Source organism: Lonchura striata, chromosome Z (assembly GCF_050655825.1).
Source record: "Lonchura striata isolate lonStrDom1 chromosome Z, ASM5065582v1, whole genome shotgun sequence".
Lineage (NCBI taxonomy): Eukaryota > Metazoa > Chordata > Aves > Passeriformes > Estrildidae > Lonchura > Lonchura striata.
The window spans coordinates 48,283,101-48,298,003 of record NC_140740.1 but is presented as its reverse complement, the minus strand read 5'-3'; the positions used below and the strand labels follow the sequence as shown (position 1 = coordinate 48,298,003).

The 14,903-nt window shown below is 42.4% G+C and overlaps 1 protein-coding gene across 5 annotated transcripts in view; it reads left to right on the top strand.

Annotated features, from left to right (window-relative positions):
• Nucleotides 1–14,903, top strand: part of PDZD2 (PDZ domain containing 2) — a 201,078-nt gene that overhangs the window by 62,380 nt on the left and 123,795 nt on the right. For all 5 annotated transcript variants that reach the window (XM_085567090.1, XM_085567089.1, XM_085567091.1 and 2 more), the window contains one exon: nucleotides 1,520–2,297. In XM_085567090.1, coding sequence (XP_085423216.1) covers nucleotides 1,819–2,297 — 479 coding nt within the window. In that variant the 5' untranslated portion in view covers nucleotides 1,520–1,818. The remainder of the gene's footprint in view (nucleotides 1–1,519; nucleotides 2,298–14,903) is intronic.

Here is a 14,903-nt window from a genome sequence, read left to right as displayed (position 1 = left end):
ATTCTCAGTGTGCCAAGAGGTTCTGCCTCTACTTTTTCTTTGTTGGTCCACATATAAGCTATGCATTTTTAGATCAATATTCCAGATATAGGTCTTACAACAGTAAGTTCCAATTATGTCAGTTAAATCATTGCTTTTGTCTTAAATATGAGATCTTAAATAAGACTTAAATTCTGTGTTAAAAAAATCCCACATACTCACCAGTGTTGCATTAGGTATCTAAAATGCTCAGAGGATTTATCCTTACCTCCTGATCAGTCCATGTCTGTATTATCACCACTTGTTTTAGACATGTGCCTAGGCAGTTTCTGTCTTTATTCTTCCCCTTTTCTTCCCTTTTTTTCCTGCCCTGAGCCTATCTCAGAAGTCTCTCTTTCTGAGCAAGGGGCCAGTTCCTCCTTTCCCAAGCTGATGTCTATCCCTGTTGAGCCACTGGTGTAACATCAGCCTCTTGGTTAAGATGCTGGTGTCCTCCTGTAGAAGCATCACGTGGCCCTGAGCTGTTGTTGTCCTTGAGCTTTGTCCTTGACCTTTGAGCTTGTTGTTGACCCTAAGCTTTCTTGGGTCACTTCTGTCCATCTAAGTTTTGCCCCACAGCCAAGGAGGTGGCAGAACTTAGAGGTTTTGGGCAGCAGCATTTTGCAAGAGCCTCCCTCTACACTAATTCTTTTGGGGTTATAAACTCTTCCTACAGCTTTTCTACCTAACACAAGCCTTTATGCACATCTGCAAGAGCACACCTGCAGACTGCAAGCTCGAAGCTGCTGCTTTCTTCAGTTTTCCTGGTGCACAGCTCACTGAGCAGCATCCACTGCTAGAAAATAAAGCCCTGAAAGAATCCGGTCAACCAGACCTGACTCGGGTCAGGGTTTTTTCTTGTTTCATAGATCCTAATGATCCTGGCAAAAAAAACCCTGTTTCATCCTGTTGCTTGCTAACCTCTGCCTCCCACTGACTCCTGGCTGTCTGTGTGCCTCCCTCCAAACTGCAGGGAGTTGGGGGATTCACCTGCCGTACTCTTTTCCCGGGAAGCTGGATAGTCACTTCTCTTAGACGCCTTACCCACAAGGTGGCTGTGCACCACCGTTGCCATGAAGAGAGGGACCCCACTGGCATATTTGCCTTTCTGTTTGCTGCTGCCCATCTCTCGTGCAGCTTGGCGGGGAGCTAAGTCCGGGAAGAGACCGGTTTGAGCCTATCCAGCCCAAAATCACCGGCATGGACGGCAGGGCTGTCAGGAAGGGGGGCTGTCAGGACGGCAGGGCTGTCAGCTTCAGTCGCCGGTGAGGCCGGTGCCCCTCCAGCGGCCCTTTGAGCAGGAGTGTCATCCCCGCTCGGGTCAGAGCCCCGGAGCTGCAGCAGGAGCATCCCCTGGGCTCTGTAATCCGCCTTTCACCGCCAAGGTCAGGAGCTAATGGTGACCTTTTATTCCCTTGCTGAGGAGAGCAGCTGGTGCCCTCAAGTGGTAAATGGCAGGAGGAGAGCGGGCCCTTCTAACCGCGCTGTTTTGCCCTCGCAGGACGAGACGCCGTGGGGCTCGTGGTGGGAAGGACGCTTGGTACCCGACCGAGCGGGGACACCGGCGGCAGGCAGACCTGCACGGCCACAGACGCTGGCAAACTTGTCCCACCAGCCTGTTCGTAGGGACGGCTGTAGCGCCGTGACACCAAACATTCCTTGACTTTGTTCCTGGACAGCTGGAACCCCCCAGAAAATCTCCGTGAGACTACATGGAGCTTGCTTTGGACGTGCAGTCCCTCTCCAGCATGTTCGACTGGGGCCGGGGCTGAGGCCGTGAGGGGATGCCCAGGGACAGCGATGCCCATCACACAGGACAACGCGGGGGTCTTCCTGCCCCTCCTGTGCCAGTGGCTGCAGAACAGCTGGCGGGAGGGGGCCGAGGGAGCCGAGCAGCAGCTCTGCCGCTCGGCCGTCCAGAAACTGAGCGAGTACATCCAGCTCAACTTCTCTGTGGACGAGAGCAACCTGCAGCCAGGGAGCTGTGGGGCTTTGGATACGGAGATCTGCACCATGTACCTGGCCCAAGAGATGCGGAAAAATGAAGTCCTCGGCTTGAGCTTTGGGAATATCCCTGCTCTGGGGGACTATGGGGAGAAGCGCCGGGGAGGAAAGAAGAGGAAGGCGCATAAGGGGCCTGTGCTCGATGTTGGGTGCATCTGGGTGACAGACTTGAAGAAGAACAGTCCGGCTGGGAAGTGTGGGAGAGTGCGCCTGAAAGACGAGATCCTTTCTCTGAACGGGCAGCTGATGGTCGGTGTGGATGTCACTGGAGCAAGGTAAGGGTGGCAGAGCCACCAGCAGCAGCTGCCTCTGGTGCCACATGGTGCAAATCACAGTTGATACAGTTGGAAGTCCAGGAGCAGAGGTTTTGACCTTTGCAAGAGAGAGTCTTGGATTCATTCTTAAGGCCTTGTAGAAAATAAGTAAGAAAAGCAAATTGATAATTAGCCTGCGTGTGCTACTAACACTTCCGCTGAAAACATTTCAGGAGTCACTGGGTCAAAAAATTACACATCATAATTGCCAGAGGGGCTTTACTAAAATAGGAGCCTTCCTGGTTTTTTATAAAATGGTTTTCTTAAGCAAAAATGAACACAGATGCAGCAGCACCGGAAGATATTTTTACAGGTGCTCATATTTTTTGTTGAATTATTTTGGTTGAGAGAAGTGTATTTGACAGCCAAGTGTTGTCTGAGACTTTATCGAAGCAAGACATTTTTTATTTTCCAGTTTGGAACAACTTCATTTTAATAAATTCCCTTTGACTTTAATACATTTGCTCTCTTCTGATGTCTCCTGATCCAGAAAACTTGAAATCTTTAAGAGTTCAAATCAAAAAATTAGGATTCTTGTAATGATACAGATTGTTCTTGTGGTATTTTTTTTTTTAAATTCAGCTATTCTGTAAATTCAGTTACTTTCCCAGTATTGCTCTTTGTGGGCTGGTACACTTTCTCACATTACCCTTTGCAAAGGCAAAACCCTTTCTCTGCTGTAGATGAGGATGTAAACATTCATTCATTCCTGAGGTTACAATGTACCTGAGGGCATGAAATTCTCTCCCTCTTGCCAAAAGGGAATTTATTTTGGGGGTGGACACCTTTGGAAACCAAATCCTAGTGAAGTGACCCCAACAACAGGATAACTTCACTTGAATGTGGCAGGAGTTTGGGCTGACCATCACTCCCAGTTCTGACATGTGGCAGAATAAAAGCAGTGACTCCTCAATCTGTGGGTGTTGGGCAGCTCAACCTTCTGTGGTTTTACAGGTATGATCTGTAATTCCTAGCTTGTAATTCAGTAAGTGTATACATACTGGTACTGTGGCAGTATCGGTCAGTGGCACCTCCAAATTTGAGAGTGTTTATGGCAAAAGGCACTTAGTTTGCTGTTTCCCCTTTGTCAGATGTCACTTTTTCTAAATACAAGGGAATTGCTTGCAGTGGGCAGCAATAATGTTATCTTATTAAAAATGCAAAATGAGAGTTAATAGCCAATGAAGCCAAGAATCTTGGGCTATCTGTTCTCTTTTGGCTTATCTCTGAGGGCTTAATATGGGGCTTGTTCCTTTTGGAAAGTTCTGTTATTAAACTGGCAAGCTGTGACTGCAGCTAATGGGAACTAAGTGCTCCATTTTCCTTACTTTTTTGGGCCATTACAAAGACACAGTTTTAGTGGTGTGGAGCCAGTGTTTTTAAAATCTTGTTTTAGAATATTCAACATCCAATTTAGGCCAAAATTTAGGACATTTTGTAGTCAAAACCCATTTTATTTTCAACATCCACAGCATCCTTATGTAACTTACTATTTGACTATTTGTCTAACTGCTATTTGACAAAGGTGATGTTGATGGATGGCAATTTGGGACCTTGAGGATGCTCCCAGTTTGGAGAGCTGGCTTTTTCCTATGTGGGAGCTGGCTGGCAGCTCCAACCCCATGTTCCCACATTGTGCATCTGGAGTGCTTGAGGATGCTTTGAGAATCTTTCTCCACTGGGGTGCTCAGAATAATTCTGTCTAGCTTTATAATAGTATGAAAGGCAACATCAACTTGCCTTCTGGGAAGACTGCTTCCAAGAATAAGCTTTCCTAGAGAATTCCATATTGCTGCTATGGTGGAAGTAGCAAAGCCCTTTTCCCCTTAGTTTTTCAAAGAGTTATTGGGGCAGGACAGCACACTGACTAGTACATTGTCTGACAGCACACTAGTACTGACTCAATTTCTGACTGCCTAATTATTCCCTGGCTGAGTGAGAAACATTTCCAGGTCGATACAAGGGGCTGTGGGTGCTCTGATTTGTGGTGTGATTTACTTAGTGGGGCCTAGACATGATCAGTGAAGGTAAAATATTGCCTTAGTTCCTGCAGCACCAGGTTAGACTCAGCAAGCAAAATCACTGCTTGTGTGTTTATTCCACGCCTGCCCAGTGTTCCAGGGCAGCCCTATCTTGCCTGATGAAGAAATTTTTCAAACTGATGCTATGGAAAATCTTCTGATTTATTCCCTTTACAATGGAGGAATTGGCATGGGGGTCTCACAGCTCCACGTTGCAGTAGGGTTTGCAGAAGTGTTCTCACATACCCTGGGCTTCATGTAACCTCAGCTTTAGTTCCAGCCTGCCATCCAAATCCTCCCTGTTCCAAGGGGCTAAACTAATGCACCAGAAAACAAGAGAGAAGAGGTGAGGGTACACAGTCCTTTCTGCTATCCTATGGATGTGGTCAGCCTCTAGAGGATGCAGGGGAAGGTCAGAGGAGCTGGAACAGATTGGGCAGCCCTGGACAGACAGGGCTGTTTTGGCCTTGCTTGGTGGGCCCACAGGTCCTCATGTCTCAGAACGGTGATGGGATCAGACACAGTAAGAGCAGCAAAACACTTCCTGGAGGAGCCAGCTGTGAGTACCACTCATCTCTCTCTCCTTGCTAAGAAAGCTGAATATGACTTCTTTAAAGAAAGGTTATTTATTTAAATTCCACATGATTTTCATGTAAACAGCAGAGATGGGTTGATTATTGCTGAACTTGTTTATTTTATTTTTTTTTCCTTTTCATTTAGAAAAACACTATGGAGTAATAAAGTCATCAAAGCTTTTTGCTTAACAGGGTATTATTACATTAGAGAGGAATAATGTAGGTGGTGTCATTTTTGGTGATGTTAGTGATTGAGGGAAAATTATTGCTCTCTTTAGAGTTAGCAAATTGTGTGTCTATCAAACACAATTGCAGGGAAATTAGCTGTATTGGAATATTGAACAAAGGTTAGTCAAAACTCTGCATATTTATTTATCTATCTTCTGTCTATACAACTGTATCTGCAAAATGCATGGGTTATGTTCCCCCCGACAACAACTTCCTATGTATTTTGGATCAACTCTACTCATTTTGGGCTATTACTCACTTGCTGAAGGGATGCTGTTAGTATTTCTAGAGATAACAGATGGATCCTTCATTTCTTGAACATAACTGAGTGGGGGTTCTTAGAGAAAGTCCTTGGAGCACTGCAAAAAAAAAATTTTTTCATTAATATAATTCAGTTTGAAATATTTGATTATGAATTTCATCAAGCATAGCTGCAGTGCTTGGACACGGCTACCATATACATTTAATCTTTAAAATCAGTGCTAAGTAGATTTTCAAATTCATTTTTGTAAAAAGCAGAGTAAGATACATCACCAGTGTTGACAGTGTGGTAGAAACATGAATTAGTATTATAATTTTGTCATTGAGAAAACCCAACCACTCCTTCAAGATACCATCTTTCTTGTTGCCAGAAATCACCAAACATTGCCATATGTGGGAATACAGTCAGAGAAGTGGCTGGCTTCTTTTTAACCCACAAACTGGAGTTGCTTCCAAAAAATCCAAAGAGTGAAATATTTTGTCAGCCATACCTTTGCACAGTGCTTTTTTAGTCTCTCCTCTTCAGTCAGTGTCCTGGGGAAGTTGCTGAGACTCCTCCTCAGAATAGGTAAAGCATGCCACATTTCAGGGAATTCAGTTTCCTTTCAGAGATGTTGAGAAAGACCTTTAAGAATCAGGTCTGCAATGGAGAGGGAACTTCAAGTGCCACTACTAAAGGCAAATCTTTTACTTTAGCTGAAGCTGAGGGTTTCCAGTAGAGCCAAGGTCTTTCATGAGTGCTTGCTGCTACTGCACATTTTATGTTCATGCCTCCAGGATAGCTGGAACTATGAAGGTAAAGTCCTGCTGCTCCTCACACATCAATGCCATTAGTAGTTGTGTGATATATGGACATTCTAAGCACTGTCCTGCCTCTCTGTAAGTGCTAGCAGCTGATTACAGAGGACAATTCAAAATGTCCAACGAAATTACAGGTCTCAAAATGTGCACAGCACTTTGTGCTGCCTGCTGTGGCATTAATTAACAGTCCTGGTCTCTGCTGGGTGAAATCTTGATGTTCTTTGTGAAAAAATGAGTTCTTGCTGGTGCTAGAAACAAATCATGCAGTTTTTGGCTGTAATTAGAGACAGATTCTGCTCTGAACAGGGGTCTTCACTAGGGCAATCTTCTTTGTTCCTGTGCTGTGAGCCCTGCAGACAAGGAGCGGACCTATACCTGCAGAGCAGTGCATGTGCTTTGGGGCTGGGAGCAGTGAAGTATTTACTGTGTCTGAGAAGAGCTGCTCAAAAATCTGGATGTGATTTAAAAACTGTTTTGTCTGAAGACAAACACTTTCAAGGCACTTTTTTATTGAGATCCCCTTTCCTCAGAAGTTTGAATGGGATTATTTTTTTTTTTAATAAACTGCTTTGCTCCTGCAATAGAAATATTTTCTCGCTGGGAGAAACATGCTTCCCCTCCAAATGTGGTCACTCTTTGATATTCAAGTGCTCCAATTTTACATTTTCCATGGGGCACTGCTTCCTACCATGCTGTGTTGAGGCACTGTCACTGCTTCAGGAGGATGGCTGTCTTTGCCATGACTACTTTGTCCCTGTCCTGGCAGCTGCAGTTGTCTTTGGAGCATCTGCAAGATTTTGTTTAACTCTGTTACTCAGCGTGTATTCAAAATGCATCCATGTGCCCCTACTGATGTGTGGGGATGGGATACTGTGGGAACTCCCTCAGCACATCAGCTGCAGCTCTCAGGCCATGTTTTGGGTAACAAATCCATTCCTTAGTAGGGCTGTGTGTTGAGGTGTATGAATGCCTGTGTTATGGTGGAAGGGGGTAGTTCAAGTCTCTCTGCCTATGATGGGATTGTGTTTCATTGGAGGTTTTTGGGGATTTATCTTCCTGGCAGTGCAATCTCCTTTATACATCCTTTTTATTACAGAAAAATCACCCCAAGAAAACCATCACTGGTCATCGGAGAAAGCTTTGTCTAACAGCACCCCCAACTCCCAGGCACATCAGGTTGCATGGATCGATTGCTCTGCCTTACTGTGTTTCCTCACCTCCTTCCTATAACAAAAGTGCTGCCAACACAAAGTGCTGCTCAGTATAAGCAGCTGCTTTTCCTGGTGTTAGTAGGGCCTTTTCTTGGTTATGTCCACAAGAAAATATTTTTTTTAATAGGAAAAATAATGGAAATTTATCCTGTCCCTTTGCCTTTGGCCAAGGGGCAAACATTATGTGTAAGCTCCATGTTAAAATATTAACAACATTGACTACACAGTGAAAAACAAATACAGTGGTCCTGGAGACTGCAGCCTCCAAATGCAGTCTCAGGGAATAATGTTCTTGTAACTGACCTAAAAAATACCCCCAACCTGTTGTGGAATTGAATTAGTTTCCTTTTTTATACCATATTACCAGTTTTCCTGCTGCTAAGTGATGCATCAGGGCACAGAGGTTGAAATGTGGGGCTTGGTATCATGGGCAAGGATGAGAAGCCTGTGCTGATGTGCCCTCCAAGCTGCCTGGTGCACAAATCCTGAGGATGGAAAATAAGCAGCACATAGGGAATTTGGTTGAGTGTTTCCTCATCCTGTTGAGCTGCTGTGAGCTGGGATACAGTAAATGTGTGCTAAACCTGCACAAAATGAGAGAAAGCCTATGTCTAACATTTGCAAGGCACAGCCTAAGTCTCATTGTGCTCCTGAGATCTGGAGCATGCAGTCCCCTCTGAAGCATGGCTGCTGTATTTTACACTGATAGTGGATATAAATCCCCTGCTTGATAGTGGATATAAATTCCCCCTTCTCCCCTCTCTTAAAATTTAGCAGAACTGAGAAACTAAGAAGAGATGTTTTTCTTCCCTGGTTTTATGTTTCCTGGAGGGTATGAGCAGACTTAGCCACACGTGTTGAGAAATAAATTGCTCTGAAGAAATGAGCTTTATTCCAAATCCTCTCTTAAGAGCCAAAATCTTAAATAGAAGGTCACTAATCCCCAGACTCAGCAGAGATCATTTAGCTGGTTTGTCATCTTTGCTTTATTAATCTGAGTGTGTTCTTCACTCAGTTTTCCCTCCTCACCTCACCCTCTGGTTCCTACCGTCCTGCTTAATGTTCCTATGCCAAGCTGCTGTAGAGGCACAACTCATTCCCTTGTAGCAATGGCCACTAGCAACATCCCATCACCACAACTGCCTCCTCAACAGACTTTCTGAACCCCTCATCTGCCTCAAATTTGCATCTGATCTTCTTGCTCAGACAAGTTTTATCTAAAGCCCATAAAAAGTGATGGAAAGACTTCCACTGATTTAAATAGCTCACATCCTCTACGCGTTTGCATGTTTGTCCAAGCAATTGCATCAGGCTTGGAAAGACTTGGACAGTGGTTGGTGATGTTGTCTTAGGAGGTGTAAAAACTTCAGAGGTTATAGAGACGGTTTTTTCTGTGCTTTGTTTTTGTTTTAATGTGCTGTGAAAGTTCTGATTAGAAATCTGTACCTTGCTGCCCAGTGTATGGCTGTGCCTCTCCATTTAATTTGCTGGTTTGACCATGCTGTAATTACAAGAGAACAAGCCCAGTGTTTGGGAGGGAGCTTTGTCCTCCCTGCTCTTCCCTCCCTGCTCATCCTCTGTGGGAACAACTTGTTTTGGTGAATCAGCCTTGTGCCTTGTCATTTACCTTGATACCAAAGTGCTAGCAGGATCACTTTTACACCCTGAGTGGGATTTTCAGCCTGACACACAGCAAACATTTTGTGATGTCAGGTCATCTGAAGTACAGTCAAGGTGCAGGAGAATGTAGCTAATTGGAAAACTGCTGGAATGTGCAAACTAAGAGTTGCTTTTTTCCACTGCTCAGCCAAGTAACAGGTGAGGCCTTCAGCCACAGCGTCAGTTGTTTTCACAGCCTCTCCAGCAGTGCATTTGCTAGCACAGAACAGTGTCTGAGCCATCAATAATTAAAAATACAGATGTTCAAAGACACAAGCAAGGAACATTCCATGCCCATTATTCCTACTCTTTCTATAATGCTCGTGCCCAAACACACCAGTTTGCCATGTGCAGTAATTCACAGCATCTTCTAAAGTGTAAATGTGACTTTCTCTTTGTATTCTGGGAGTCCAGAATTTTGTACAAAGCAGGCTGTGGGTAAAGATTGATTTTCTTGAGACAGACACTCTGAGCTGGTGCAAAAGGAAAAGGTGTCTAGAGCCAGATTACTGAGTGGCAGTGAGAATCTAGGAAGTTGTCCTTTTCCACCTGTACTGACTCATGTGTCATGAGCCCTGGAAAGGACAGCTTCTCCAGTCCTCATTCAAATAGTTTTTCTTACAGCATGGTCTAAGTGAGTAGCATTCTCATTCTTAGATGTGTTTTGCGGCTGCTCTGCAAGCAGGACATGATCATACCTTCTTGGCAAACTCTGGGTGTGACAATTGCTTTCCTGGAAGATGTACTAGAACTAAACTGTGACCCTCCAGAGCTAAAAGTATTAACAATGATGGCAGCTTAAAACCCACTTATCCCCTGTCACTGGAAATCTGGCCTGACTGTAAAGGACAGGAGCAGGGAGGGTTGGAAAATGGTGAACAAGGAGTCAGAAGCTCAACATCAGCCTCAGAGACAGTTTGTCAACACGGACCTGCCATCTGTGGACATAAGTGATAGGATAACTACAATAAACAGATGAGATCAGCAAAGAGACAGGTATATAATCACAGAGAAAGTGGTTGCAGTGGAAGGCTTTTGGGATGGGATTTTTTAATATGGAAAACTCATTGCTTTTTTTAGCTCATGTGATACTTGCATCCAGCTCCAAACAGTATCACATGCTCCTTGAAACTTATTTTTCTGTCTCCTTTTTATCAGATGTTGACTAAGATGGGAAGGGCATATGTATCAACTGCAGACTCTGCAGTATCACTCACTGTTCCTGCTTCTTTCTCTGGGTAAAATGTTTGATGTTCAGCAAGATCACCTGAACCTCCAAAGGAAAACATGTTTAACAGATCCATAACAGGGAAAAGATAAGTTGGCAGGCACTGTGACAAGATTTGGGGCAGTTCAAGAATACTTGTACCTTCCAAAACAGGACAAGAGTAAGACAAATGGTGACTATTAGCAGCAAACTTCACCCTAGAGCATCCAAGACTCAGGAATACCAACTGAAGCCTCTCTAACAAGAATGTGAGAAACTAGAGACAGATGGAAAATGGATTCAGGCTTTTTCAAAATAAAACAGAATTGTCAAAACATGACTGAAAGAGGTTATTCTTTCAGCTGATGCCTAAGACTTATTTCTATTGTTTAAAAAGGTATCAAGGTCTGGTTTTAACCCTTCTCTATAGTCGGTACCAGATGATCTTCAAAAAAACAAACAACTTGCAAAATAAATATTTGAATATAGTAATAACTTTGACCTGTGTTTCCTAGGTCATTACTTAATCACTGAAATAGGTCCAGGCTAGCAGGGTAAGAATTCGATGAAACAAAAGTCAGGGAAGTCTTCCTTCCCATCTTCCTGCACTTTGACCAGTGTCTTTTTTTGCCATCATAACTAAAGAATTACTAACTGCTTACCAATTTTTTGTAGCCTGGGCTATTTTTATTCTGGTAACAAAGAGAAAAACACAGACATGTGATAGCCAGTAAACTTTGTGGTACCATCTATGTGAATACAGAGCCCTAGGCTAGAGGTTGGGGAATTCTGTCTTGAAAGCTCGTGGATGACAAATGGAGCCAAACCAATGTGTAATGTTCTCACTGAAAATGGTTTCTAACAAACAGTAATTGTTCTGCTGAAAACAACATTTCATGTTTTCATCTGTGGAAGAGTTCTACTAAAACAGATTTTTCTCGGTTTCCTCTAGAGGGCAATGTCATATAAATATTTAAAGCAATTTCTGGGTTCTGTCAACCGGGAATTTTAGCCTGTCTTATCTAGGAATTTGCAAGACAGCAGTGAAAATTGTTTCTTTACATGCTTTTAAGATGTGTATATACATAATATAATCTGATTGTTGGGCTCGTAGAGTGCAGTAGCTAATCCCTTTAAGAAGCAAGAAATATGTTGCGCATTTTGGGTAGATTTGGCTATTTTGGAATGCAAAGAAGGAACTGCTGATGAAGACCTGACTCTCTTCTCTACCTGTGCAGCTGCAAGTACTTCCAGGAACTGCCCTTTATGTGACAACTGTAAAAAAGATTAAATCCAGTGCTCCAAGAATGAAGTTACCAGTTGTAGTTTACGTTGGTAGCTAGAATTTCAGAGCAGAGGATAAATCTAAATACCAGGTCTAAGTGGTTCATAAGATCTCGGAAGCACAAAGGTATTGTGCTATTTATTTCCATAAGAATTTATGTATATATTCCTGGGTTTAGTAACTGTATTGCTTGTTTGATGGATGTTAGTAACAGCACAAATTTCAAATTATTTGTCCACATAAACAGCTGCTAAAATTAGTATGACTCAAAGGTGGTCACTCTGGACCTCAGTAATTTAATTTAAGGAACATTTTTAGTTATTGTAGTATAAAAATGGTAAAAATATCTTATTACTATAAACTATAAAAATATCTATATTACTATATAGATAAAGGCTGTTTTGTTTTCCTTAAAGATCTTGTGTAGGATTTGAAATATATTTCCATGGGCATAAATTTCTTTTTTGTTACCTGTATCATTATCTTCCTTCCTTCTCCCAAACTGATATTTGTAAAACAAAAATTTTCTCCTGACATTGCAATATAAAAATGGCTTTAGGGAATTCCTTTCACAGTTTTGTCTCCTTTCCCCTCCTGATGGCCACTAGTCCCTTGGAGATTCACCATAATGGCCTTATTGGATTATCTTGCAAATACCATGCATTTACTGAATTTGTGGGTTAACATTATTTAACATGATAAAATTTTTTTTTTCCAAAAAAGTAGAAGGCAATCTGCAGTTGTGAAGTTCTCTAAATGAATAAACCTGTTAGTTTGTTTTTCCCCAAACAGGAAACACAATTATTTGAAGTAAAACACTTATTCCCCAAAGTGCTTTACTTTGAAAACAATGGCCTGTGAATAAAAAAACAGTATTTGCATTGGCTTCAAAACCAGCAGGTATTAGGTAGCAAAGCAAGATTTGCCATGTACTTTTGAGTAATAGCAACTCCAAGAAAAATCTGAGGTCTTCTGTAGGTTTTAAAAGCTTAAATAGGTGAGAATTGCTTTTTATGTACTGCTGCTGGCCAGACTTTTTCCTAGACTCTGCCTTAAGAGAAATATGATAAGCAGTTTGCAAATGTTAAGTTCCTAAGAAAAATTTTTAGAGACCTCAGAGGAAAGTAAATATTCTTAGTTTCATTTCTCCTGCTTCATGAGAAGCTTCGTCTTTGAACCTTATATTCATCATCACCTTCATTTAGGGCTTGTGTTTAGATCTCACTGTCTCTAAATTAGCTGGCAGCTTAATGCTTAATCACTGGGGGATTATTCCTTGCCTGGCTGAAAGGAGCTATGTTTGGGGCTGTGGGTGGTGGGGAGGTTGTGCACCCTCGGCTGGGATCTCTGTTCGTGGGTAGCCCAGGGAATGTCACGCCTGCATGGCTGCAGCTACCTTTGTCTTCTCCTTGCCTCCTCTGCCTGCTTTGCTGGTGAGTCTCTGCAGTGCAGCTCTCTTGCTGCTGTGCCCGACGTCTCTGACAATTCCGTAGCACCATGGACTTCGCTGGAATGCCTTCCAGTTTGCCTTCCAAATTTCCTCCTGCCACTGCATATCTGTCCCAGCTATACACTAAATAGTCTAATCCCTGATCTGGTTTTCTATTGTGGTCTGCATTTGGAAAGTAAGTGGTGTCTACAGCAGAGCAGAAAATTATTTAGTAATCCAGTTTCATCAGGATGAACTACATGGTTAAAATAAATCGGATTTCAATAGTTCACTGGTTATGCTGTGGAGAAAGAAATAATACTTAAAAAGGTGTACAGATGCCAAATGGATTAGAAATTAATGGCTGATGTATGGAATTCTAAATCAATGAGGGTTTACAACAGGGTTCTGCCTTTAAAAGGACTCTATATTATATAGTGGATGAGAAAGGCGGAATATCAGTGCTTTATAAGAATGATTTTGTGGCTTAAATGCTTTCTCTGATGACCTGAGAAACAAATTATGAACTGTGGAAATGAATTTAGGGATCATCATCACTTATAAAAAAATCATGCAAGTTAGAGAAGCAAACCTCTCTCTTCAGACAGGTAGATTTCAGATGAGCTTCAAAACAAAAGAGATAAATGATGAGAAAGTAGAAAAAATTTAGGATGGAAGGAGGACTTAGAAATTCATTAATCCTGGCTGGATGAATAATAATCAGAAGTGTTTTGTCTAATGTGTAATTAAATTAGATACCATTATCTGTTCAAACCATTCAGCCAGCTCTAATAGCCAAGGAAACCAATCCTGAGTCCAGGTGTTAGCTCCCACATTCCCCGAGGTTTTCCCAGCCTCAGGGATATTCTCTCATTTAATGATAGTATCAGTAATAGTATTAAAGAATATGAAAAGTAATAGTCTCCCTTTTTATATAATCTTCAACATGCAGAGCAGCACACCTGGGGCGCCCTGTCCATGTCCTACATCAGGGGAATCATGAGTGACTTTGCGAAGCCAAGTGAAGATCTCCTCTAGATTAAAAAATGTCATATACTGTGCTATATATGTCATAAGGTGGTGAATCAATCCAGCATGAACCCAGTGTAAAGAACTAGTTTAAATTCCATATAAAGTTTTGACTTCTTCACATATTTTTAAATTAGTGGCATTTGCTGTTTGCTTGTAGCTCATGCTGCTGTCTACAGTAGGCCCATGCTGGTTTAATCTTCACCTTCCACTTCTCTTCCACATGCTTCTATTTTAAATCATTGACTTGTAAGTTATGCTTTCATAAAGTGTATATGACTTAGAGCTATGTATCTACCTCCTGTCAAGGTCTTACAGCCTAATCGTTAGCATGTGTGGGCTTAAGAAGTGTTGGGTTCTGGTCAAGCTTTTTCCCCATGCTGTGAACAAGTCATGGCCTCAGTATCAGGGAGGTGATGACAGCAGCTCACTTTCTGCAGGTGCTTGAGCTCTCGGGGGGAAAACCACTTTATTAAATGCTGGGTTTTATGGCAGAGTTTTTCTTTCCAGGTACTTGCTTGTCTGGTGCAGCGTTATAAAGTCAGAGTACCTTCACAAGAGTTAAAATTCTTTGTAATACCTGTTCCTGCAGAAGTACATTTGAGCAATACCAGTAAGCTCTAGCTTAGGAGTACCTTCCTGGTTATGAATTCAGCTATTATCCAGTCTTCCCAAGTATCTCCAAGAGGCGTCTATGTACAAGAGCGAGATTTTTTAATGTGTAGAGTTTCCTAGAGTAATGACAGAATGGAAAAACTGAATTCTGTTTTTCCAAAGCCTCGAAGCCAAAACCTTGTCCCTTCCTGTGCCTACTGCTTGCTATGTGGGGAAATAAAAATCCAAAAACAAAACCAAAAAAAT